We start from the raw sequence: 27,791 nt of genomic DNA on the forward strand, positions 1-27,791 counted from the left end.
CTTGGGGAGATGGGGGAGACTAGGCAGCCAGTGGGTTGGGCCTGCACTGCTGGCTTTTCCCATGAAGGGAATCAGTCACTCCCAAGCCAGGCAGTGGACCAGGCTACCCCAGAGCCGCAGGAGCTCACCAGCAGGCTGAAGGAAGAACGTCCAGTAGAGTTGGTTGTACTCTAAAGTGCAGCTTGATAATACTTAATGCATGGGGGCAGTGTGGAATTAAACAAGGCCATGCACGTTAGAGGCGGGCACAGTGCCCCCTGGCTATAGACCGTCAGTCCAGGATCTAGACATGTATGCACGCAGGAGACGGAAGCAGCAGGGTGTGCACACGTGTAAATGAGTGGGGGTGCATGCTGGGAGGCTGGGGGGGTGCTCAGGCACAAGCAGCCCAATATTCTAAAATTAGCCCCCACTGGGCTGATTTGTGTCATTCTTGAAAGGCAATTGGGAAGCCAAAGGGAGGAAGGGGAAGGGTGCATGGCGGGGGACCTGGAACTGCACTGTCTCCCCTCCCCCAGCCCCCAGCCCTGCCCCCAGCCAGCTCCTCCAGCACCTGGGACTGTGCAGGGCTCCATCAACAGCCCAGCAAGGGACCGATGGCCCAAATGTCATTTGTGAGCCTTCCATTTGGGCCTCATCTCAATTAAGATCAGTTAGAAGTCAATTTCACAGTGGCTGCTTTTCTCAGATCCCTAAAAAATGATAAGTGGCAAGCAGGCACTGGCTTCTCTCAGGAGCAGGAGACATCCTCCACGGAGGCTCTGAGGCCTTGTTTATTTATTCAGATTTGATTTTAATTTGGGAAATAATGTTTGATTTTTTCCGCTGATTTCATACGCAATCGATGTTCAGGAAGGGAAAACAGCTGTTACCTCCCCCTTACCAGGCCTGACTTTCCTCTTCTCACCTGGAAGGCTTAAATCAACACCTAATATGGAGGGCAATAGTTTCCAGAAAGGTGAAAAGAAAGAGGAAAACAATCCCCAACAGTCCTACATCCCAGAAACAGACCGCTCACAAGTCTAGTGTGTGTTCTCCCTCCCTATAATTTTTCCATAATTATTTTACATGGCTGAGATCATCCCGTGTGTGTAATTTTATAGCCTGCTTTTACACTTGACGCTATACCAGAAGCATTTCCCCCTGCCGTTTAAACCTCTGTAAACATCATTTTTAACGGCTGCAAACTATTCCATTCTACAAACGAGTCATAATTGGCCTAAACCAATTCCCTGAAGGAAGCACTGAGCCGTCTCCAATCTCTCGCTCCGCTACGTTTAGCTGCTGTGATACCCTAGGAGGATACATTTTTACCTGCGTGTCAGACGATTTTCTTAGGCCAGATTCCCAGCAGCAGAATGGCTGGGACAAAGCAGTCAGTTTCCTGAGGCTCTAGGAATCCTGATGCACCCCCCTGCCCAGCACCCCAGGATCTGCCCCTTGGGCACAGTGAGAGGGGCCTTGGTGTGGAAACAGAAGGCTTGGTCTGCTGTGCCTGAAATCCCACACCGTGGGCAGGGAAGTCAGTGCTGCGCCGGGCCCTGGGACTGGGAAGGCTTTGATGCCTCTGCCTCCCTCCCCTTCCGGGGCCCCAGGAAGCCTCAGTGGATTCCTATCTCCTCCCACTCTTCTCTGGTGCTCCCCCTCTGTTTCTGGCTTCACTGTCTTTCACCGAGGGGCTCTGTGCACTCCTGGTCCCATCGCAGAGCCGGCCGGGCACAAGAGGCAGCATCTGTGAGTCTGAGGTCATTGCTAGTACTTTCTAGCAATTTTTCCTCCTCTGCTGGAGGAGTGCGAGTGCGTGGGAAGGCTGCGGTGGGTCTGCCTTGTGGCTGAGCTCAAAAGTAGCCCCTGACAGTGGATTCTGGGTCCCTTTGGGGTGGCAGTGGTGAAACTCTCCTTTGTGCTCTGAGGTCAGTGGACCTGCCCCTGATCAGAGGGCAAGGGGGAATTGAAAACACAAACACTTCCAAGGGGAAGCCTTGTGCACCCTCCCCCTGCAGAATGAGAGGACACCCAGGAGCCTCCGTGGCAAGGACAGAGCGCTTGTCAGTAGGGAGGAGGGCTCTGAGCACCCATCATGGGGCAGGGGCGATCAAGGCAATTCTCCTAACGCATGGGACAACCAGGAGAGCTGCCTTGGTTGGGCCAGGTCATGGTCACTCAGTGGTAAGAGGCAGAGTGAGAATTCAACGTAGGACCAGATGTTGCTGGCGGCAGTGTTTCTAGAATTCCCATGTGAATTTAGCCATGGGCCAGACACCACTGAGCTTCTGCTGAAATGCAGGGTGTGACTGGGCAGCTTGAGGGCGGGGCTCCCAGTCTGCACCTCCCACAAGCTCCTCAGTGAGGCTCCCGCTGCTGACCCAGAGCCAGCACCTAGAGCAGAGAGGCCCTCTAGGCTGCAGGTTCTCCACCTCCATCACAATCACCCAGAGAGCTCCCTAAGACACCCACTGCTGGGCCCCGGCCCCAGGGGTTCTGACTCCACGGATCTTGACGGGGGCCTGAGAATTCACATTTTCCAAACATCCCAGGTGCTGCTGCGTTGCAGCTGGCCAGAGACCAGCACTGCCTGAGACTCATCGGCCCACATTCTCACCCTACTGGGTGTGCGCGCAGCAGCCTCAGCCTGCTCAAAGGCTGCCACTGGGGACTGCTGGCACGCAGGATTGTTCTGGTCGTGAATCTGCCAAGTCTCGGCTGTGGCGCAGGAAGCAGGGGCTGTGGGGGGGGGGGTGTGACAAGTCCCCGAAGCCCTGTCCATCTCCCCCAGACCTAGGCAGTGATGGGCGAGGACGCAGGCAGAAAAATCTGCCATGCGGCCATCAGTTATAGGATGTTGTCTGACCCAGCTTCCTGCTGGTTGGGTCTTGGCGTTTAATAAAAAAATATATTATGACTCAGTCTAAACTTTACAGAAGTCCTTGGGGAACGTGAAATGAATCATGCTAAGCTCCTGTTATAAAACAGTCATCTTGTTCACAAGCCTGTATCCGTAGCAGACTAGCGGTAGGGGTGAGGGGGAGGGGAGGCAAGGAGACCTGGGCAGGGGGCGGAATCATTGCCCAGGGCCTGTCTTAAACAACCAGTGACCTCCAGGCTGAAGGACAGCACAGTCCAGAGAGGCTGTGTGGAGAAAAAAGGCTTCTTTGATGATAGGTACACACCCTTCTAACAGAAGGTAGCCAGAAGAAGCCTTGGAGGGCACCTCTCCCCAGAAGCCTTCCTTGATTTCTCCAGGCTTCTGGAGACATTTCTTCATGGCCTTTTGACTTCATCTCTGAGCATATAAAGCCATCTCCACTAGTGGTCACGACTGTTGTACTGGACAGCACCTTCTGGGCTGTCTGGACACAGTCACGTCTCATCTCTAGTTGCTTCTACCCTGCATGCTGGGGTCCCTGCAGGGGTGCAGGAGCCTGCGACACCACACATTGGCCTGACTCAGTCTCCCTGTCTTTACACGAGGAGGGAACCTTGCACATCGCAACAGCCCTCACTGCAGCAGACCCAAACCAGGAAGCAAGAAGGGAGGGCCTGCCTCACCGGGGTATGACCCAGCATCAAAGTGCATTGCACCCTGCACAGTCCCAGCTGGGGGCGCTCCCTGGAAGAAGGTAAGCACTGCCTGTAACTGGGGGACCCAGGTCCCATCAATTCCCTTCTCTGCACCTCAGTTTTTTTTCTCTCTTTCATTTTAAAGATGTATTTATTTATTTATTTTAAAAGAGTTTCAGAAAGAGGGAGGAAGAGCAAGGTCTTCCATCTGCTGGTTCTTTCCCCAGATGACCACAATGGCTAGGGCTGGGCTAATCAGAAGCTAGGGGACAGGAGCATCATCTGGGTCTCCCACAGGGGTGGAAGGGGTCCAGACACTTGGGTCATCCTCTGCTGCTCTCCCAGGCCATTAGCAGGGAGCAGCCAGGATTTGAAATAGTGCTCCAGTATGAGATACTGGCTAAACCCACTGCACCACAGTGAGGGTCCGGCATCTCAGTTTCATTACCCTACAATCAGGGATAATAATGGAGCTTACATCAAAGCATTAGTGAAAGGGTTAAATCAGGTGTCATGTGGAAAGCACATGGCACATAACCCTTGCAAAGAGAAGGAAAAAAAGGGATCAAGTAACAGAACAGATGAGTGTTCCTACATCCAAGGGAGAGGGAGAACGTTCACAGTGCAGGGTGGGTTCTTTGAATGATTCCAGCCCGAACTCACATACACCTGCTCAGAAAGGATAAGAGAGGGGCCCAACGCAGGGACAGCACTTACAGAGCACTCAGTAACTGCTGGTTATCATTAGGACCCTCCCCAAAACGAGCTCTGCAAGGCTACTTCACCCCATCTCAATAACCAGTGGAGATGACTTTCACCTCTAAGATTTTCTAAGTGAGAAATCTAGGGCCTCCTCGACAAGCTGGGTGGAGCTATATCCTACAAGTAAAGTTCATGAGAATAACCTAGCATTATGTGGTGAAGTGGAGAATGCCAGGCCTGGGAAGCAGCAATTCCACCCCTATGTATATCCCCACGCAGGGGCAGATGCCAAAGATACAGATAAAAATGTCCACAGCGCCGTCATTTGGAGACAACACTGGAAATAAGCCAAAGGCCCCTCACGACTGCAGGATGGAAAATTTCCAGATACTTGGGCAGTGGACTATCACAAATGAACCACCTATGGTATGGACTCTACATGATTTTTGTGAATCTTATGAACATGGCAAGGAGCTGCGATGCCCAGACACAAAGCAGCATGTATCACATGACTTCACTCATGTGACAAACCCAACAGGTGCAACCAAGTCCTATGGGTGGGTACATGGGCTTAGATGTCGAAGCAACAAACAGCGGAAGAAGGATGAGGTTCTCAGTGTAGGTGGCAGCCTGGGGATGGGACAGGGGAAGAGAGGACCCAAGAAAGCTTTAGGAATACCATCATTCCTCAGCAGCTTTGGGGAAACACAATGGCTCAGTGTTTGCACTATCCCATGGCACCTAATGCAACAACGCAAATGCTACATAAACAGTTGTCCTACTATACTGTTCAGGGGAACAAGACCCCACGATGCAGTGTTTCAGAACCACATTTTTGCTGCCCCGAGGTTGGCTGAATGGGAGCCTGCAGAAGCCATGGGTAGGGAGGGCGTCTGTGGTGCTGTGATTCCGTCCTGGGTGGTGGCGATGAGCCGTTGGATGGCAAGGACAGCGCCCCCTGAGGCCCTTTTCTTAGCAAACATGGTATTTCACAATTAAATATCCAACAACTCCCAAATCAACCCAAATGGCAAGGCCTGTCTCCTGGTGGGGAGACAGCACTGATGGAGCTCCGTGCACGAGGAGAACGAGCAGGTTCCACGGCGGCGCGTGCGCAGCGGCCGGGGGCTCGGTCTCCTGCTCCGCCAGTAGAAAGCACTATTTCCACAGTCATTGCTTCCTGAGCATTCCTGGGGTTCCAATCCCACGGTGGGTGCAGTCCCTCGGCCTTCCAGCAGCGCCAATACCCAGCAGTTAGTAATTGACAGCGGCAGAAATACGCGCACGCGCCCCGCATCACCCAGGCAGGAGGTGACGCAGCCAGGAGTCAATCCACTTATGTCCCAGAGCAATGTCTGCAATTCCCATCATGCGTCATGGCCTCCTCCTACCTCCGACTCCACTTCTTCAGAGCCTTTTTGTTGAAACCGGAAGCCTGAGCTGAGATGCCGGAGCTCCCTGGACCCCGTGAGCACCAGAACATGCCTTTAAGGCTCCAGGTCCCTGCCTCCCCTGGCAGCAGCTCAACAGGCTGTGGAATAGCACGCGTTCCTGGCTGGTTCTTCATAGGAGGGCAGGGAACCCCATTTATCCTGATGACTTGTCCCCTGTCCCCTAGGGCGCAGGCTGATCTTCCAACTTGTTGAAGACAGAGGAGCCCAGGATGACCTGGCTCTTCCAGGGTACATGGTGACCAGGTAGAGCTTCACGAAGCTCCCCTCAAGGCTCAGTGCCTTCTGGCCCGGAGCTAACACCATCACCTTCAGCATTAAGTGTGCAAAGGTACCTGTTGCAAGGTGAGTGTTTACAAAGTCCTGGCTGCTGAGCGCACGCTCAGCGGGCGCACCTGACTCAGGGGTTCCAGCCCGGGCCCGGCAAACCCCGCCTTCTTGAGCGCTCACACAGTTTTGGGCATTAGCACCTGGCCAGCACCTGCAGTGTCAGAGCAATCCCCGGAGGGCCACTGAAGGGCGTTTTGCTGGCAGTACGCAGGAAACCTATGGCGATTCCTGCAGCAGGGTCCTCAACACCTTGGACAGAGCCCATTGTGTTGGCATGGCGATTGCAGTTATAATTCCATCCTCACACATCTTCCCCAAGATGCAAAAACAAAACTCCTGTCCTGATAGATACAGTAAAAACGAAAACTTCAAATACTATTTTTACAAAACCACACACACACACACACACACACACCATCTTCACCGGAGACCTGTGTTATGAAGTGCACTTCACTCCATTAACTGCCATGGGAACCGAGGTATCCTCCACTGAAATTGGCCAACTCTGTCTGCAGAGAATGTCCCCTCACCCCTTTCAGCAGGGACTTTGAATAATGGGCTGTGTTTGTTCCTTTCTGAAGAAGACGAGGCCTCCTCCCTCTCCGCACTCTGATGTGTTGCTTCCCTGTGTCAGCAGAAAGCTGAGGACAGGGAAGTGGCGGGGAGGAAGGCTAGTCTTTGGATTTCACCCTGATGAGGATGCTACCTGTGGGATTCAGGTGTTCTCATCTGATCCTGTATGGCCTCATTCTCAGCGATATTTGTTTAGCATCATTAGCACCACCCTAGCGGCAGGCAGTAACAATTATTAATCCCAAGCCCCATTTGTTTGAGTGCTTACAACAAAATCAAGAGCTTCTACCTAGCACACACCAACTGCAGTCACTATTGTAAGTGTACCATTTTGCAGTTAAGAAAACTGAGGCCCAGAGAGTTTTTTTTTTTTCTTAAAAACTACTTGCTCACAGGAATGGAGCTATCAAGCATAACAGCTAACAGTTGGACATATCCCAAAACCTAGCCCATGCATTTTCTATCACACTTCAAGCCTACCCTTTAAAAGAAAAGGCATTACAAGCCCTCAGCTAATAACTAAATCATTAATGAATAGATTGGGTCTCTAAATATTTATGGAGTCCCTGGTACATGCCAGGCGCAACGCTGAGTCCTATTTCACAGTAGACCCAGCCATCTGAAACGCTTCTGAAAAACAGGAATTATGCCAGAAAGCCTCTGAGCCACCCAGACGTAACACAGCATTCACACGCTTTGTCTGTTTGAGAAACACAAACCAACTTCTTACTTTCACTGTACACAATGTTAATAAGCTGGCCATTTAAAATGAGAGATCTGAGTTTGGATTTCTAATCAGTCTCTCTCTAGTTCTGTGGCTTTGGGGGATTTACCTAACTCCTCTCCACTGGTTTCCCTGTATTTAAAAATAAGAGTGATCTCAGGAAGTGATTTTTCAGGTTAAATCGGAGAACACGTGTTGGGTGACTCCATGATGATGGACACACAGCATGAACTAAGTAACCTAAGTAGCTGAGGCATGACTCACTCACCGCCTAAACACTGCACCTTGTTTCTTTGTGCTCTGCTCCAGTGTCTTCTCGAAGTTGCCTAGAAAGTTGTTTCTGAGACTCCATGACAAGATGCAAGCCTGGGACCAAGCAGGGCACCTGGCACAGGGCAAGCTCTGGAACAGCATTGCTTCTGCTGGTCTTGGCGGCTTTTCTCCCACTCTAGGGCCACTGCTGTGTGGGCTGAGGTTGCCAGCCAAGGACACAGTGCAGGCAGTGCTGGGGCTAGAATCTGAATTCAGTTGGGTGCCTCTCAACTCTCCACCCAGGAACCATTAGATTGAGGGTGTTCATCCCCAGTGGGGACTTGAGCCACACATTTTCACGTCCCTGAAGGCAGCCTCACCATCCTACACTACTTTTAGCCTCTGTTAAAAAGTTCTGCTGTAACTTTGACTCTTCTGACCCACGATGCCTGTTTTCTAGGCACTGGAGAAGGCGTGATCCTAGGAAATACTGCCTTTATGAATCCCACATTAGACACAATTCAATTCCTTAATGACATCTGTGATCATGATGCCATGTCTCCTAATTGAAAATGAATAATTGAAATTCTCATTATTACAGTAGTCAATAGAAGGCAACTCTAGACAGCAACTTGCTAGGCAAAGCTGAAATTCTCAATTGCTTTTTAAATCCAATAGGTGTCTGGCTATTCAATTATTTAATGGACATGCATTTCTTTGGGCTATATCTTGAGAAGAAATTTTAAATGAAAGGACCCAATAGTGTTTTTTTTACAACTATGTATTAGATTTTTGGATTTGGCAATGTGAGAGATGGAATTTATGGATTTCCCTTCCCACCAAAACTACATGCAAATGAGGGGTGAAATAAAATGAGGGAAAAATAACTAAATAAGGGATACTTACTCAGAGATTCAAGTGAAAGAGCTGAATCTGTGTGTGGCCAAGAAGTACCTGAGATGCAGACATACACCTCAACAGTTAGAGGCTGAGGTGTTTTTTTTTTTATTTTTTTTATTTTATTTTTTTATGACAGACAGTTAGACAGTGAGGGAGAGAGACAGAGAGAAAGGTCTTCCTTCCGTTGGTTCACCCCCCACCCCCCACCCCATCCCATGGCTGCAATGGCCGGAGCTACACCAATCCGAAGCCAGGAGCTAGGTGCTTCTTCCTGGTCTCCCATGCGGGTGCAGGGGCCCAAGCAAGAGGCTGAGGTTTTAATATCTGTGTAGGAGAAAGAAGACTCTGACCCAGGGCAAGGGAGGCAAGGAGTTAGAACTGAGTTCCAAGACCCCTGTAGGGGATGGGCTTTGGAAGCCACGTATGAGAGCTCTGACCATTCTGTTCTGCAGGAGGCCAAGACACTTGCTTCTTCTAGAAAAAATAAACTTAGCCCATGATATTAAAAAATAAAAAACTCAATCCTATAAAATATGTAAGCATGAAGCCCAAATTTATACCACCAATGGATTACTGAAACCCTAAGCCACAACATTAATGTACAACCAGGCCCAAGACCAGTGCAACCTCCATGATTGGTCAAATGTGGCACAAAATAACTGTGGATCCCATAGGGGCACTTCCATAACTATGAACATATGGAAAGTCCATTGGAAAAATAAAAGAACAAGACAACAAAACCACACCTCCTGACGATGAAATTACAAAAAAATTACAAATCTCTCAAGAAAACACCCCAGCAGCAGGCACAGTAAGGAGCCTTAACATCCCTGAAATACTAAAGTAATCTGATAGATTACAAATTTATTTAAATGAGCAAAAAGATAAAATGAATAAATATCATATTAATAGAACAAGACTATGTTCTTTTAACTAGGAAAAAATATAGGTGGGTTTCAAAAACAACCAAATAAAACTTGAGAAATTTAAAAAAAAAACAGCCACTAAAACTAAAATTCAGAGGCTGAATGAAACAACAGATTAAGCACAGCTGTAGGGAGATTTAGGGATCTCAAAAATAGATAGGAGGAAATTTCCCATAAAGTAATACAGGGAGCAGATGGAAGACATGACAAAAAAAAAAAAAAAAAAAAAAAAAAAAAAAAGGAGGCTAACTCTGAAGACCCAGCCTTCAATGAAGGGAAATTTCAAAAGGCGAGAACAAGGGAGGAGAAATACAGAAAGAGATAATACCTGAAAATGTTCCCAAATGGGCAAATGGCATAAAACCCTGGAATTATAGCAGCAATGGCAAAATCATAAAATCTCTGAAGCTTGGCTTTCTTTCATTTTCTTAAGTGGGTCAATCTTTAGGAAGCAAAAGAGTAAAGAAACAAAGAGAAGCCATGGATGGAGAGCAGCAGACTTAACAGTCTTCCCTGGAAAGAAGGCACTGCCATGCGGTTCTACTCCTTGGTATGTCAACCAGAGGAGTAGAGGCATTAACAGGGGCCATAAACTCTATTTAGTGGCAGGCTGCATTACTGCTCCCAATTCATCACCCTTTACCTCATGCCCTCTGCCCTGGAGTGGTCACTACTTCCTACTGAAGGTGGAGTGTGTTTTCCTACACTACTAACATTAGGCTTGGCCAAACCTATGCCTTTGGCCAATGGGACGTCAGCAGATGTGATGCAAGGAAACACTTGGACCAGGTATTCACCATGGAGCGTGCCCTCCCCCTCTGTTGCCATGCCATTGTCATGCAAAGAATATGCCAAGCTCCCCCCTTGCAGGAGGAGAGACTGAGGGAAAAGGCCTGGATCCAACTTGCAGATTGGAGCCAAACCCAAGTGAGCCCAGTTTAGATCAGCTGAGTTCCAGACACCCACACAGGACAACACTATTATTATTATTATTTTTTGACAGGCAGAGTGGATAGTGAGAGAGAGAGACAGAGAGAAAGGTCTTTCTTTTGCCGTTGGTTCACCCTCCAACAGCTGCCACGGCTGATGCACTGCAGCTGGCGCACTGCGCTGATCTGAAGGCAGAAGCCAGGTGCTTCTCCTGGTATCCCATGGGGTGCAGGGCACAAGCACTTGGGCCATCCTCCACTGCACTCCCGGGCCACAGCAGAGAGCTGGCCTGGAAGAGGGGCAACCGGGACAGAATCTGGCGCCCCGACCAGGACAAGAACCCGGTGTGCCAGTGCCGCTAGGTGTAGGATTAGCCTATTGAGCCGCGGCGCCAGCTGACAACACTATTATTGTTTTAGGTACTGAACTCCCAAGTGGCTTATGAATGCAGCATGATTGGAACACTTACAGGTAAGGACAGTCAAAGGCTCTAAGGAATAATGTATGCACCTTGACAAAATGGAGGAATCTGGAAAACATCATGCTGAGCGAAATAAACCAGTCCCAAAGGGACAAATTTCATATGTTCTCCCTGATCTGTGACAACTAACTGAGCACCTAAAAGGAAGCCTGTAGAAGTGAAATTGACATTTTGAGAAGCAATGACTTGATCAGCCCTTGTCCTGACTCCTGAGGAACAGTTTATTATTTTATTTTTTTACTATTTTCTTTTTCTACTTAATACCACTGGCTGAACTCTTAACACAGAATTATTCATAGGTGTTTAAATCCAATTGAAAATAGATCCCAGTAAAAAATAAGAGTGGGAATAAGAGAGAGAGGAGCTGTACAGTTAGGACACATTCCCAGGGACTTACCCTAAGGGTAAAGTTGCCATGGAACTCCAAAGCCTATTAAGCTGGGTGGTAGTAATGCCATTTTTCATGTTAAAGTGATCATTTTAAGTGTGTAACTGATCATATAGATAGGAATAAGTGTCAAAGGGATCACATAAATAAGATCAAGTATTTGGTAATAACAATAGATAGAATTAAAAAGGAGAGAATGATCCAACATGAGAAGCAGGCCACACAGCAGATTCATAGAATGACAAACACCCTAAACAGCACTCTGACCTCAGAATCAGCCCTTAAGGCTTGTAGATCTGGCTAAAAAGCCCGGAAGAGCATTTCAGGCATGGAAAGCCAAGACACTGTGGCAAAAAAAAAAAAAATCTACATGAAGGATCTCTATGAGTGAGATCCCAGTAGAAAGAAGGGGCTATCAAAGAAGGAGGTACTTTTCTCTGAAGGAAGGAGAGAACTTCCACTTTGATTATAGCCCTGTCTAAATACTGATGGAGTTTGTGGACTCAAAAGGCTTCCATAGCCTTGGCAGCTCATGACAAGAGCCTTGGGTTATCACTGACATCATAAATAAAAAGTTTTAATTGTTAAATCAACAACAGGAGTCACTGTGCCCTTACTCCCCATATAGGACCTCTGTCCTTAATGAGTTGTACTATGAGAATTAACTTCAAAACTTGTCTTCAAACAGTACTTTATACTTTGTCTGTGTGTGTGCAAACTGTTGAAATCTACTTAGTATAGAGTTGGTCTTCTGTATATAATTAAAAATGAATCTTAATGAAGAATGGGATGGGAGAGGGAGTAGGAGGTGGAATGGGAATGGAGGTGGGAGGGCGGGTATAGGGGGGAAGAACCGCTATATTTCTAAAGCTGTACATATGAAATTTGCATTCATTAAATAAAAATTTTCTAAAAAAAAAAAAAAAAACAGAAGAAAAATAATGGATGCACCTTGCCCGATGTTATAGCAGTGCCAAGAACTGAGGCTGAGTATGTCTGTAGAGCCCAGGCTTGTAACCTCTGCACCGAGCTGCCTCTCAGCAAGCATGCATTGCATAAATGGACAAATGAGTAACAGTCTGCCTGCTGGGGCGAGAGACAGCCACTGCGCTCATCCCGATTCACACTCAGGGTATGACCACCATAAGGCCCAGGCCAACTCATCACTGGTCCTGAAGAGGCTCATTTTCCTTTTACAGCGTCTACTGCACAAAGGCCCTTCCCAGGAAATGAATCCCCTTCACGCCGGCCAGAATCCCAGCCTGTCAGCCTCATTGGCACGCTGCTGATCTTCACGGTCCAGCAGCTGTTGTCCAGGATGTGACCCCAGAGGTTCGCAAGAGGCAGTCAGCAAGGCCCTCATCTAAATGGATGGCACGGGGTCCCACAGCTGAGCTGTGTCCCGGTGCCCGGCGCTGAGCAGCTGCTGGAGCATGGGCTGGGATTGGCACGGCTCCCCCTCTGAACCAATGGGAGCCTGAAGAATTAATCGCCTTGTTCTGCTTGGGGTGGGAACGACAGACCACTCTGTGGTGAGGCTACAGAGGGCTCCCTGTTCAAGCGGGTGACAAAGATGGTTAGGCCCTCCTGCCTTCCCCTCTGATGTGCCATCTCAAAAATCAACCGAAATCAAATGCATGGCAAAATTTAAATTCCTGAGATTTGAATCCTGCTTTTGATTGCCAAAAACACTTCAAACCTGATTTTCAATCCAGTAGGACAAAGCAGACAAAGGATACGAACATTCTATTCCATTCTGGGAAGTACAAACACAAACAACTCATAAACATATGAAAAGATGTTTGGTCCCATGGAGAATGAAACAAGCATAGATCAAAACAACCAAGAAACACCGGGAGTTTTCCTATCATGTTGGTGAAAATGGAAAAGGAGTTATCTCGGCAGCAAGATTAAAGGCTATTTTTGCTTTCCTTACACTGATATATGTTAAACATCAAATAAATGGGGCAACTTAGTATATTACTAAATGTTCACTACAGTGTGTTCAAGTGCCCTGAAGGGGAGGTGATGGGGAAGGCTCCGAGTGGCAAGGAGAGTGCTGCACACACAGGTGGGGGCAGCTCATGTTAGGGAAAAGGGAAAGGACCCAGCAGGCAGGATTGTTGGCGTGAGCTCAGTGACAGGTGTCTTTGGCCCTTAGTTGTTCAGCCCTGAGCATAATCAGAGAAAGAAGAGACTGGGGCTTGGGAGGTAGGAGGAGAAGGTGAAGGCCAGGGTAGAACAGATGCAGCCTTGAAGGCTGTGAAGGGGGCAGAGGCAAAGTCCTCCCGGTGCCAGAAGGGCCTTGTGCACCTGCCAGGTGACAGGGAGTGGCAGGCATCCCAGGGCAGCTGTGAGAGGAGCCCAGAGAGAAGACCCTGCTGGGTGGCAGGAGCATGGGCTGCAGCCCCCATGGTTATAGGAAAGTGCTGGAGGCCATGATGGGGGGGTGCATGGCACCACTGCCCTCAGAGTCGGCAAGTTGAGGCAGGAAAGTGAAGGCGCCTGTTCCTCTGCAGCTCAAGTGCCCAGGTTTCCTTTCTTATAGGACTAGGGGCAGCAAGCACAAGTGGCCCCTCTATCTCCTTTACCCCCTGGCGCCCACAGGGAGGATGTGGGATGCCCAGTGGGATGCTGAGCCCGTCTGCTTGGTCTGGCCCCTCGTGCTTCTGCCACCTCACTCGCAGCTCACACAGGTCCCCACGGGCCTGCAGCTGGGCATCCCGGGGAGCCCAGGCCCTGCCAGTAGAAGTTCCTGTGCACGCAAAGAATCTCAAAGGTTGACCTGCTTCACCTGGTCGGAGACGGCTGCACCACAGAGGTTCATTTGACTCTAGCAGAGCAAGTGTAAAATAAAATTAATTAATGCAACAGCATTCAGCCCCTGACACAAGCACCACAGATGGGCACTCGGCAGAGGTTTCATACCGGCAGGGAGAGGGAACACCAATACAAGAAATGCACAGAAAATCAACATTCAAGATCCTTTGTTCTTTCTTCCCGTGTCAGCTTCATCCCCAGCATGCCCTTGCGAGGACCCGGAAGGAAGGAAGGCTCAGATTTGTTCAATCTTCGCTTCCACCCCTCGTCTGATCAAGGTGAAGGTGCTGATCAGGGAAGGCACAGAAGCAGCCTTGCCCTTGTCAGAACGGCGCCGGGCTGGGTCATCTGCACCTGCCCTTCCAGGCCCTGCTCTCCCGTGTCTCATCCGCTCTCGCTGCAGGTGGCTGCGCTTTCAAAGACGGCGTCAACGGAATTCCTCTACTTCTGGCTGAGTTCAGCCCGGGGAGGCCCCAGTCTCAGAGGGCAGGAGGAGAGAGACCAGGGTATTCATCCCCAAGTCTTGCCTGCAGGGCTGTAGCGTGGCAGTGGCGACCCTCAGGCTCCACCCAGCATTGCAGCTCTCCCTCAGTCACTACTGCCCTGCCTTCGCCCCCAGGCCTAGGTGCTGGTGACAGCCCCTGCTTAGCTAATCCTGGGATATCCCTACTGGCTCCCTGCAACCGTGCCTGCCTCTCATCAGCTCCCCTCAGAAACTCTATTTGGGGGGTGCCATCAGTTTCCCCACACATTTACTGCCTCATGCTGTGTCTTCCTTTCCCAGAGGCATAGAGAGCTTCCAAGAGGGGAACAGACACGCCTTTGGTCACACCACTAGGAGTTGGCAGAATCAGGACCTCCAGCCAGGACCACCCTGCACTAAAGCCTGGGGACCTGGCAACTGCATGACACCACTGGAAAACCAAAGCTGTCAGTAAGAATCTGCAAAATGCTACCAACGGCAAAAGGGCCATGTGAGAGTTCAACGTCAGGGTGGGAAGGATTCACAGACTGGGTCTTTAAGACTGCCCATGACCACATGGCCTGGATGCAGTAGGAGTCCTGCCTTTTGTCAATCACTGGGTCTCTCGGATTCCAACTTCTAAAGGTCTGGCCTCAGCTGGGGCTCCTGAACCTGACTCTGTCCAAGGCCAGCTTCCGATGTCATGGCTTAGGAGTGAGGCAGAAGCTCCGACAGATAGCGAACCAGTCCTCTGTGTGCTCAGTCCTCCCCTCACCTGCACGCTTACTCTGTCCCCAGGCTCTACGGAGAGGCCCAAATGAGCAAGACACGGTAGGAAACCCACAGAGGGTGGAGCGTGAGCATCTGGATGGTCCCGCATGGACCAGCATCAGTGGAAAAGGCTTCCTAGAGAAAGTAATTCCTGAGCTGCATCTTAGAGGGGGAGCAGGAGCTGGCCTGGCGGGGTAGGAGAGACCCAGCAATGAGTGAGGACGGGGGCTCTCCAGGCAGAGGTGACCTGAGCAGAGGGCACGTGTGCAGAGAAGGCCAGCAGCCTGGCATTTCTGAGCGTGGGATGTGCCTAGGTGTTAGGAGCCGGGCTGGGGGCATCATACAAGCACCAGCCATGGGGGCCTCACTCAGTATACTCAGGAATCAGAGGACCCAGGCCACCATGGGGAGACTGGGGCCCAGGCTCCAGGCCAGCCCAGCAGCCTCTAGACATGGATGTGGTATTGCCAAGAGCTCTTAGTCTGCTCCTTAAGGAACTTGTTTTTACCATTTTCAAACTATTTGGAAGGGAAATGAACAGTTCAGTGAACTCCTACAGACCCACCACTCAGAATGCCATTCCTTCCTGTCCTCCGTTGTAGGTCAGGATGGGTCCCAGTGCCCAGAGCTCACCAAGCCTGCAGGTGCATGCAAGCGTCCTCAGCTGCAGAAGGTGCTCCCTGCAGCCTGAGAACAAGGACAAGCAAACGCCGAGCCGCTTGCTTCTGTTCACCTGCATCTTGGAAGGGTGGAGGGTGAGGGGTCCAGAGCTATTACAATGAAAGTGATGAACTAGAAGTCACTGACACGTGTGTTTGACACGTGGGCTCCCAAACCATCTACCAGGCAGGCTGACCCCCAGCCCCGCCCCCAAGGAGAGGTTCCTGGAGTTTTAAAAGCACACAGGCTGCCACACAGGGGCCCTGGCAGAACCCCCACCTGCCCTGTCACGACAGAGCTGTTAAGAAGGGAAATTTCCAAACCGAACTCGAGACCAGAGAGCATCCCGCCTCCACAAATGCTCTCATTAGGAGTCATCGCGGATAATGTGGTTTTGATTAGAAGGGCTGAGAAACTGACAAGTGTTCAAGAGGCTTTGTCACCTGAGAAGCCACCAGCAGGGTGGGCACAAGCAGCCTGCAGACGGTGTGCCGACTCAGGTGGAGGACTTCCAGCCTTCATCCTGCAAACACCTGGGAGGGCAAGGCTCACTCGATCCATGGTCCCAACTGGGCGAATGGAAAATTTGGTGTCATTCGCCTTATACTGGAGAAGCGATGGGAAGTGGGGATGCATGTGACATGCCAAGGGAGAAACAGGCGTGTTTATCAGTGACTGATGATGCAAACTGGACAAATTGCATAACCTTTCTGAGCCTTGACTTCCTTGCGTGTAAAACGGAGACAACTACAACCTGCGACCTAGCGGGTGCACCTCCATGCACGCGGGTACAGAGGGCCTGATGGACACACGATGCTCAGAAGGCATTCCTTCCTTCTGTTTGCCCATCTCCCCAAGCTAGGCGGCCATGGAGCCTCCACGAGAACCCTAGTCTTGTGAATCCAAAGCCCGGTCCCTTTGACAACTCTACACAACTCTCACTCTTCATCAGTAAACACCAGGGCAGGGTTTTATTTCAGAAGAGTCAAGTCTGCAATAAGCAAAAGTGTCCTTGAACTTGTAATATAACAGTCTCCCAATGTGAGAAGTTCCTGCCTGCCTCTCTGAATGCTATCAGCCTCCTGCACCAGGGAATCTTTATTGACAGTGAATCCACAAAACACCAACAGACAGCCAGGCTTCCGAGTACATCACATAATCCCTGTCTGCTAACGCAGCCAGTGGCTTAGGCCGTCACTTCAACCAGAGAGGCCCAGGCAAAGGTGTTTGTCTCTTTTCAAGCAAGAGCTCCCCCACAAGCGCCTCTGCTCACCAGAATGAGGTGTTTGCCATTTATTCATGCAAGCCGCCCACTTCTCCAGGCAGGCAGCTCATTGTCATGCTCATCTGAAGAGAAACAAGCCAAAGCCAGCAGTCAGAAGCTGAGTTTCAGTCCTGTCTCCATCAACGATGAGCTGTGTGGCCAGGGACGGTTTCTTTACTTCTCTGGTCCATTTCAAAATTCTGACGATCAACCTTTTCTGGTCCACAAGTGCAAATCTAACTCCACAGGGTGCTAGACCATGTGCTGAGTGTGGGATGAGCTCCCAGTTCTGACATGAGTCGGAGGGTGTTCCTAGGACAGACGTAGGCGATCAACAAGAGGATGGCCCAAAGCGCCGTCTGGCCAGTTATACACATCTCTAGACTACTTTGCACAGCTTGCTAAGGATCAAGTAAGATACGGGATGTGAAGAATAAAGTGTTATCCAAAGTTACTAGTATCCATTCATCTATCTCTCCATTCCTGTGCTCTTTCACCTACCTATCTACTCAACAGAAAATATTTCATGAGTGTCTACTATGTGCTAGTAGGCATTGGACATACACCAGTGAACTGGATCCATAGAGATGCTCGCTCTTTTGGAATTTACATTCTAGTGAAATTCACCAAACCATCCTCCCCACCTACTCATCCATTCATTCATCCACCCATCCATCCACCTATCTACCCACTCACCCATCCACCAGTCTGTCCATCCATCCACCCATCTACTTACCCATCCATCCATCCTTCCTTCCTTCCATCCATCCACCATCCATCCATCATCCATCCATCCACCCACCTGTGAATTCAACCACCAAGCATTCATTAAGTACCTCTTTGATCACCACTGCACTGAGTGCTAGGAAGGAACTGAGAGAGACACAGACCCACCCAAGCATTGCCTGTCGTTGCCGTGCACTGTGGTTCCCCCAGATGGGTTGACTGTGCGTTCTTACAGACAAGATCACTGGGCCCTGAGCCATCCCTCTACGCCCTGCCTTTAAACCCAGCATTTAAACTGCTCTGTGGTGCAGGAAACAGCTAAGGATCCAATTAGCGAGCGTGTGGGCACTACCAACGAGAGGACAGTGGGTGGCTGAGGGCAAGTGGTTTTATGTGAAGAGTTGCACATTTTTTGCTGAATGAACAAGTATTATGCCTGACACATAGCTGTGCAACTGTTTCTCAAGTGAAAGCAGATACTGTTGTGACACTAAAATATAACTTCCCTTCCGGGCATCCCTGAACAGAGAATAACTTTCAATCACTATGAAACATCCGAGACAGGATGAGGGTGAGGTGAAGGAAGCTACAAAGGTGAAAATTTAAGGAGGCACTGATTTCCAAGTGCTTGTCTTGCAGCAGTACACCCCTGATTGTGAGTGTGTCCTTAAATCTGACTCTGGTCCAATGTTATGTGACCTCTCACATGTCAACATCATCACCAGTACACCCAAAGCGGCCCTTTAATGCACACATTCCCAGTACCTGTAAATGTGCACACATTACCTTACTCAGCTTTCACAGTCACCTGCCCTAGGAGACAGGTCTGAGCCGCATTTTCCAGGGGTGGACGCTGAAGCTAACAAGGGCATACAACTTGCAGAAGGTCACAGAGGACCATGATGAAACCCATGGAACCCAGGTCTGCCCGTCTCCTGACAGAGCCCCCTCAAGGGCAGGGGATCTGCCTGGTTCTGCCTGGCAGCTCAGTGTGCAGTGCAGAGCCTGCTCTCGGAGGCACGGGATCAGGGATTCGGCGAATCACTCTTAGCTTTAGTTGGCTCCCTTCTCTGTTCTCAAACAGCATCACTTTGGGCTTTCACTGAAGGCTCCCCAAGGCTGCCCTTCCCTGATACCAGAGGGCCCCTCACTCCCTCCCCGCGCCCCTGCGCCTGCCACAGACGGATCTGAAGCATCTCCTGGGCTGCATGCTCAGAGACCACTTGGCTCTCTGTGCCTCTCTCAGGTAACCCCAAGGACAACTCGGCTGGGAAAGTGATGCTTCATCAAGCTGGACTTTTCTTCTCCTTGGAAGCAGAGGAAAAGACAGAGGAGAAAATGAGATGGCTTAGAGGGAGCAGTCTAGTCAACATGCTGTCAGCTGGGCTCTAAAGTGACAATAATTGAATGACAGTTTGCCACAAGGCACAGGGCGGGCCATTCTGTGGCATTGGCCTCCAGGTGTGGACAGGGAGGCTGGGTAGTGTGTCCTGTGCGACCTCAGCTATGCAGAGGAAACTCCCCAAGCAGTGTCTTCCCCAGGGCTGGCCCTGAGTGCACGCCAATGCCATACCTGGCAGTGAACCTGTGCATGGGAGCTGGGCTGACCCCGCAGAACTGCTTTCACAGAGGAAGCTGGAGGAACTCGCGCCCGCCGACCTGTACTGAGCCCTGTGCCAGAGGCTGCAGAGTGGAATTAACCAGGCACCCACTCTGCTCTGGCTCTCCAGGTCTGTGGCCGTGGATCTTCCCAGCTAATGCAAACCATGAAACCAGGAAGCAGTGGACTGGCAGCGGCATGGTGTGGGTGTGTGTGTGTGTGGGTGTGTGTGTATATCTGGGCTTCTTTGTGGGGTGATGAAAATGTCTGAAAACCAATTGGCTTGGCTTGGGCCTGAGCACCTGCCCTCCCTAGCCCTTAGCACTACCTGGAGTCTCCTGCCAGTGAGCCCTGGTACTTCCCACTCTCCAGTGCGAATGGGTGTAGGCATGGAGAGAGCTGTGGGCACAGAACAAGCCGGGTCACAGTCATTTCTGGAGGGCCTTTTCTTTCGGAAGAGGGGCACTCTGGGCTTGAGAATGAAGCTGTTTGAAAAACACAGATCTTGATCAATGAAGCCAGAACCTTCTTCCTCCGTGGCCTCTCACATTGCCCCCTGATGCCCAGAGACAAATACTCAGGCAGGCTTCAGAGTTCCACCAAAGAGAGATGTCACGCTGCCAACATTTGGATCCTTAGAAACTCTGGATGGAGGCAAGCGAGTCACAGGCGAAGCCTGTGGGGACGCTAGAGGGGCCCGTGGGGGAGTAGGAGTCCACAGCCCTGCAAGGATTTTCTTAAATTTGGGGAAAACAAAACTTGTCTTCGGAAAGATGCCTTTTTCTGCAGGCAGAGACGGCAGGGGGTGGAGGGGTGAGGCCATAAACCTGAACACTGGTGTCGCGACAGGAACCTGGCCAGCATCTGCCGAGACCTGACGGGGCCCCAGCTCTGCCCTCGACAGCGGAAAGTCTTGGAGACTCAATCTTCTCACTCACAACATGGGTCCGAGCATGCCGCCTGCCTGCCTGCCTGCCTGGGTGGAGAGAGCCGAGAAGGCTAGCACAGGATTTATGGGCAGGCCTGCCATGTTCTTGCATGAGTCCTGGTCAGAGCGGGCCACCATGGAGCTGACCCCTCAAACTTGACCTTTCTGTGAAAATGTCCAGATGCAGCAAAAACCATCTGGCGGCAGGGAGGGAGCCCCCAAGGAAGTGGACGCCAGCCCTGAAGACGAGATTTCTGCCCCTACCCCTGGCCAGAACTGAGAACAGATTTTCCAAGTGTCAGCTGCTTGTGCCAGCTACCTCGTCTGCCGCTTTGAAGACCCTCCCTTACCCGCCCCAGCTCCTCACTGCCCCAAGAAGAGATGCTGTGGCAATGAGCCCTCAAGACCTAACTCGGCAAACAATTTTCAAAGGACAGCACAGGGCAGAAGCGCCTGGAGCTGCAGCTTTAGTTTAAAGGCAGAAGCTCTGATTCAAATCCCAGCTAAGTCCAAGACTGGCTGTGTGACCCTGGAGAAGTGAATGAACATCTCTGAACCTCTTACGTATCTCAGCTACAAAATGGGGCTGAGGATGATGACATAGAAGAACAGCCTACAGGACTAAGTTGGGTGATACTAATATACTAAAGGTGCCTCACAAGCTTTCACTGAGTTGGGGTGAATTGATCGAGTGCATGCTACTCCCGTGCCCTCGCCAACAGCCTGGGGAAGTCTCAGCTTTTCCAACTCTGCTCCACCGCCTGCTCAGCACGACATTCCCTTCGAGTGGGCTCAGCAGCCAGGACAAGATGGAAAGCATTTGGCCAGAACGCAGACCTCATTAACGCCCATGTCTATCCATCTGCTGTCTGTCAGGAACGCACAGCAAGGAGGCAGGTGACCAGGCAAAGCCCTCCCGGCTCCCTCTGTCTCTGGGCCAGCGCGTGCCGGCACAAAGCTGTCTGTGTCTGTGAGCTCTGCCCTGGCTGTGCGACGCGGAGCAAGAGCAGGGGCCTTGCTGACCTCAGGACAAGGAAGTCAGGTTCATGGCCAACTCGGAGGCAGTAGCTGGGCCCAGCTGGGTCCTTCCAAAGGCCAAGGAGGAGCCTGCAGCCAGCAAGTGACATCGCAAACATGGCACACTAAGGAGGTCATTATTCAGAGCACAGGAATCTCCGACACAAATGAGTTTCTGGATTCCCAGGGGTACTGACATCGCTGCTCCATTTACAAAAGTGAGATCTGCAGTCTGGTTTTGCCAGGAACATGCTGCCGGCAGAAATGAAGGCAAGAGGGGCCCATGTAGACAGTAAATGCTCAGTAAGTGCGAGCTGCTGTTATTGCTTGAAGTGTATCCTGAGAACTCCTCTACACTGTTTCAAGTGAGACGTAGGCTTGCCTCTCTGAGTTTCCAGGCAGCCAAGGAGAAGCAGTAAACATGATCAGTCTTGATCAGCATCACATTTCTCAACCCCACTAACCCAGGATGAGCAGCACAATGACCAGGCAGAAACACCCACCACAGGTCCTCAAAGAAGGCACGTCGCGTAACGTGAAGAAAGAAGTGCTCAGTAGCATCCCGCTGGGAATCGTAGGGACCGGTTCCCTGGTGTGAACAGCAGCCCCAAGTCATCAGCATCTGAGTGCCAAGAAACCAGGCCACCCCCTCCCTTAGATGCTGGCGCAGCCACAAAAACCTGGCTGCGATGGCTGCTCTCCCATCCCAAGCCACCGGGACCCAGTGTCTGTCTTCTGGCTCCTGTATTTTGTCACCGGAGGAGTGAGAGTATTATTAATCATCCAATAAGTCAAATAAGCCTCATTGCTATTAAAGAGGAGAAAGGAAGCTTTACTTATGCAATTATAAGGATTTTTTAAAAGGGGGGGGCAAAGATTATTAATCTTGGAGCCTGGCAATCTTCCCAGAATGGCAAACCAGCAAGGACTTTGTTTTTGACGAGACAACAGCGTGGTTAGAGTCCCGTCCCCTGCTCCATGCTCCACATGTGTGGTGATACCTCCTGAATACTCAGAGAAGCCTCTGGGGGCCCCCTCTGCCCTCAGTGCTGTTTGGGGGAAAGTCAGTGGCTCAGGAGTCACGAGGCTGGTGTGCTGGGTGCTCCTCTGGGAAGCGCTCCTGGATCTCCCCGTTCACCTCTCTGGATGCCCAGTTCATACTGCTCTTGGAACACATCTCCCAGGAAGGTCGACTAGCTGGTCTCTCTAAGATGTCTAGAATGTGACGGGTTATATACAGGGCACCCAAGTCCCACATCAGCCTGGTTCCAGTCCTGGCTAGTCTGTGCTTCTGGTCCAGCTTCCTGCTAACGTGCCTTGGAGGCAGAGTATGTCGGGCCAAACGCTTGGGGTCCCTGCCACCCATCTGGGAGGCCCAGATGGAGTTTCAGACTCCTGCCTTCAGCCTCCTGGCTTCAGCCTGGTCCAGCCCTGGCTGTGTGGGCATTTGGGAAGTGAACCAGTGAATGGAAGATCTCTGTCCCTCCCTCCCTCTCTGTCACAGTGCTTTTCAACTCAATCAATCTGTCCATCAGGATTAAGAAGGACTTCTTGAGTGCATGGCTGGTGTGGCCTTCTCCGGGGTCTCAATGCCTGACTCATGCAGGTCTGGCTCATCTCAGTAGATGTTGGATGAGGGACGGATCCTTCTCACCAAAGCATCCCTCTCACCTTCATTCATTCCTTCATCCTCAGCAACATTTTAAAAAATATTTATATATTTGAAAGGCAAAGATAGATAGACAGACAGATAGATAGATAATCTTCCATCTGCTGGTTCACTCCTCAGATGCCCACAACAGCCAGGCTGGAGCCAGGAGCCCAGAACTCAATCCAGGTCTCTAGTCTCCCATGGAGGCAACAAGGACTCAAGGACTTGAACCATCACCTGCTATCTCCCAGGGTGTGTTCTAGCAACAAGCCTGATCTGAAGCTGAGCTGGACCTCTAGCTCAGGGACTCCGTGTGGGACACAGGCATCCCAAGTGGCCGCTTAAGTACTAGGCCAAACTCCTGCCCCTCCGCACATAGGTACCAAGCACCTGTGCTGCATCGAGTATGCCAAGCACAGGTCAGGCTCAGGGAACACTGCAAGGCGCGTGACAGGTGCAGCTCCTTCTCTGATGGAAATCCATGCTACCTGGCGTCATCCTGATGTCCAAGCGTTCGAGGGTACCCACAGCTGCTGCTGCAGAGAGATGGGGCTTGGGGAGCTCCTGTGCCCCAAAGTGCGTCCTTCTGGAAGGCACAGGCCTTCATCTTGCTGCTGGTCTCACCAGACACTTCCTTCACAGGGTCTTTACAGCCCTGCGCTGCTCTGTGTACTAACGGGTTTAGGAGGTGCAATCACAGTGGGACAGCAGGTAGTTCTTCCTCCCACAGAGACAGGGTGGCTCCACACTGCCCACAGCACAGCTCTGGCTTTTCTTATAGGCACAGCAGAAGTGACTGTGGAGATCAATATGCCTTTCAAAACCATCTCCAAAGAGCAACCATTTAAATAAATTGAAGCCACGACATTAAACGAAGGGTCCTTAAACAGAAGGCTCAGGACAGGCACTGGGCCCAGCAATTAGGATGCCTGTGTTCCATACTGGAGTGCTTAGGTTTGAGTCCTACCTCCGGCTCCTGATGGCAGCTTCCCACCAATGCAGACCCTGGGAGGCAGCAGCTGTGCCTTAAGCAGTAGGCTCCTGCCATGCATGTGGGAGACCTGAATTGAATTCCTGGTCCCAGCCATTGCAGACATTTGAGTACTGGATTAACGGATGGGAGCACTGTCTCTCTCGCTCTCCTTTCTGCCCCTCAAATAAACAATGCTTTGTAAAAAATATTTATTTTATTTATTTGAAAGGCAGGGTTACAGAGAAAGGGGGAGAAATAGAAAGAAAGAGAGAGATATCGAGAGAGAGAGAGATATCTTCCATCTACTGGTTCACTCCCCAAATGGCTGCAACAGCTGAGGCTGTGTCAGGCTGAAGCCAGGAGCCCGGAGCTTCATCTGGGTCTCCCAAATGGGTGCCAGGGGTCCATGTGTTTGGATCATCTGCTGCTGCTTTCCCAGTCACCTTGGCAGGGAGCTGGATCGAAAGTGGAACAGCTGGGACTCGAACTGGTGCTCATATGGAATGCCAGTTAACCTGCTGTGCCACAACACTGGCCCCAATAAATAATGTTTTAAAGAGATGAATTTTCTAGCATGAGAAGAACGCTGGACGTGCCTTGGTGCTCAGCCCTAGTTCTAATTCTGAGAGTTGGAAGGATGAAAGTTGACGCTGGGTAAGCTCTAGAGAATGATAGGACATACCACACGGGTTAAGTTGTGGGATCAGACACACTTGGCTTCTTCAAACAGGCCACTGCCTTGCTTTGTGACCTGGAAGAAATTACTGAACATCTGGGGTCCTTGTTTCCCTCAGCTGTAAGAAAAGGTGACCATATTTATCGCTGTGGTATGAACTCTCTCAACCCATGCACTTTGCATCATGGAGAATAAATGATAAAAGTCTGTATAGCATTTAACCTGGGATCTGACACATAATATGGCTTTAAAATACTTATTTACTTATTATTTGAAAGGCAAGGATACCCCCCAACACATGCACACACACACATGATATAGTGGTGAGGGGAATAAAGGAGACATCTTCCATTCTCTGGTTCACTCCCCAGATGCCTGCACTGGCCGGGCCTGGGCCAGCTTGAGCAGGGAACTTAATCTGAGTCTCCCACGTGGGTGTCAGGAACCTACACACTTGAAACATCACCCGCCGCCTCCCAGGGTCTGCATCAGCAAGGACCTAAAATCAGAAGTGGAAGTGGGACTCGAGCCCAAGCACCCATATCTGGGATGTGGACATCCCAGCGGCAACTGAACCACTGTGCCAAACGCTCTGCTCTCCCTCATAAGTTTTCAAGTTGTAGTCTGCTGAAGAGAGAGAAAGATTTTGCACAGAAAGTAGGTCTTTGTCTCCTCAGGGAAAACTATTCTTTCTGCAGAACCCAGGTTCTGCCCCAGATACAACACTTAATTACTGGAAAGTTCCAGACGCCCGTGTAACCTATAAATTGATCGTGTTTTCGATTGTGCTGAGATAATCTGAGGCCTTGCAGTGTAACCAAGACAGGAGATTCAGTCTGCTCTTCTCTGGGTGCCAGAATCCTCATCTATTTTTATGCTTTGAGCTTCTCATCAGTGCAAACAAGGAAACAGAACCAGTTCTGGAATTCCCAGTGTTCAACAAGAGAAAACAAATTGTTTAAGAAAAACCTGGCATGGAGACCACCAAAGAGAATCGTCTTTACTCTGAACTTGAAGAGGGAATCTGGGCTAATTCAGGAGTTGGCAGTCATTTCCTTAGGGGTCTCCACTGTAAATAATGCAGGCTACATGATCTACGTAGGCGCACGGGAACCACTCAGCTATGCCACTCTACAGAGCTGCACTGATGACCTGAACCGTGTATCTGAGTTTCAATAAAACTTTATTGATAAAGAGAGGTGGCAGGCTTGTGTGCTGCAGTTGGCCGACCCTGGTGTAATACCAGAAACCACATCCTAGCTGGCTGGCTTTGAGCAAGTCCCTTCATCTTGTTGAATCTTATTTGCCAACACCAATATGTGGGAGGGAGTTACTGACATCCATGAGACCCAAGAAAAATAAAGAATAGTTCATCTTTATCATTCCTGGATTCCTGTATCCCCTGCTCAGCACAATGCAGTTTCGAATCTATTAAAATGTGTTTGCAACCCCACACTCTCTACTCTCGTGCTCACTCATGACCACGCAGAGAGGTAAGAAACAGGGTCCTGATGTGATGCTCACAGCTGAGCAGGAACAACGCAAGGCACGCCTTCCAATCCCAGCTCCCAGGGGGCCTTTGTGCAGGCGGTGCGGTGCCACACCTTTTTCACATTTCTGTGCTCTTTGTTGGTGAGGTCACTGTTTAAGATGTCCACCATGCACTTAGCTGTCTGGCGTTCCCAGGTGCACGAAGGCAGTGAGGTGCCTGAGGCAGAAAAGCCCATGTTCCATGGGCTTCCTTCAGGCCTGAGTTACAGGGCTGTTGGCTATGAGTTCAATGTCAATGAATACGAAATATTTAGTAAATAAAGTATCTTTCAGCAGAAGTACACAGGAAACCAGCATGTGTCATCCCCTGAGCCTCGCAACAGCCTAACCTTGCATTGCCCCTAGCAGAAGAGGTGCAGCACTCACTAATTCAGTGTCCCCATCCACTTTGTAGAACAAGAACTGCAAGTAAGAAGAAGCGCCTGTCCACGAGCACTTGGCCCAGAGCAGTGACCAACTGTGGCACTCTTAGCACACTCAGTAGCTAGCAGAGTGGTGATGCTGCTCCCACTCCCCAGTCACAGCAGCCACATCTCCCACCTGCCATGTCACTGCTCCTTAACCCTGCGGGCTGGATTCTACTGGTGTCACTGGGCTAGGGTGCTGCCTGACTGCTAGGCACTGGTTGCACCCACAGTCAGCCAGCCCGGATGCCCACTTCTTTTCCCCCTGACTTCCAGAAGGGGGGAATCACAAAACCAAACCACGCTCCAGACCTGTCTCCCGGCAGTGTCTGCACACAGCCAACAGACATCAAGTGCCCTCTGCAGCAGGGATGGGGCGCCAGGATCAGAGCAGGGCCCTCCGGGAGGGGCATGGGGAGCTGGCCCAGGCTGAGCCCCTGCCTGGGGGACAGCAGGCTGCCCCCGGGGCCCTCACTGGGTCTGATGGCTGAGAAGACTCTGAAAGCAGCTCCCTGCTTCCCTGTTAAAATGCCAACCTGGTATTTATTTGTTTTCTCCCAGACAGATGCCAATTATAGGGGGCTGGGGAAAGAGACGATGGCCCGGATCTGATTGTCAGTGGCTGCTGAACAAGGGGCCTGTGTGGCATGGTTAATGAAAAGGCCACTGTGTTTTTATGGCATCTATTTGATTTTAGAGTGTCCTTTATAAAAGCAATTCGACCAGCAGGATTAACTGCTTCTGGGCTTTCTCTTCTGCCTGCCGCTCTGTGGGTGTCCTGCTGGCCTCTGTCCCCAGCAGGTTCCCATCCAGGCCTCCAGGGCCACCCGGAGAAGCACAGGCCTGTAAGGTGACAATGTCAGGGGCTCCGGGACATGTCTCCAGGGCCCCGTCCCTGCTGTCCCCAGTACCACAGCCCTTCAGGCCAGCCTGCCCCCTCATCTGGCCACCTGCATCTCTCTGTTGTTCGTGACTCTGGGAAGGTTCTTTCCTCCCAAGAATCTTCTAGAAGTGGGTAGGGCAGGTTTAGGTTGCTTGACGCCAAGTGGCGTCAGCTCCCAGGGTGTGC

General features: G+C 50.7%; 1 protein-coding gene across 32 annotated transcripts in view; it reads right to left on the reverse strand.

The window, feature by feature from the left end:
• Positions 1-27,791, reverse strand: part of TENM4 (teneurin transmembrane protein 4) — a 2,118,216-nt gene that overhangs the window by 540,353 nt on the left and 1,550,072 nt on the right. For 7 of the 32 annotated variants that reach the window (XM_051821846.2, XM_051821922.2, XM_051821759.2 and 4 more), the window contains exon 1: positions 17,206-20,768. The exons of 23 other annotated variants lie outside the window; for them this stretch is intronic. In XM_051821846.2, coding sequence (XP_051677806.2) covers positions 17,206-17,233 — 28 coding nt within the window. In that variant the 5' untranslated portion in view covers positions 17,234-20,768. Of the gene's footprint in view, positions 1-17,205; positions 20,769-27,791 lie in introns of those variants that run through there. 2 more of the 32 variants (XM_051821912.2, XM_051821758.2) reach the window with 1 other exon arrangement.

This window comes from Oryctolagus cuniculus, chromosome 1 (genome assembly GCF_964237555.1).
Source record: "Oryctolagus cuniculus chromosome 1, mOryCun1.1, whole genome shotgun sequence".
NCBI lineage: Eukaryota > Metazoa > Chordata > Mammalia > Lagomorpha > Leporidae > Oryctolagus > Oryctolagus cuniculus.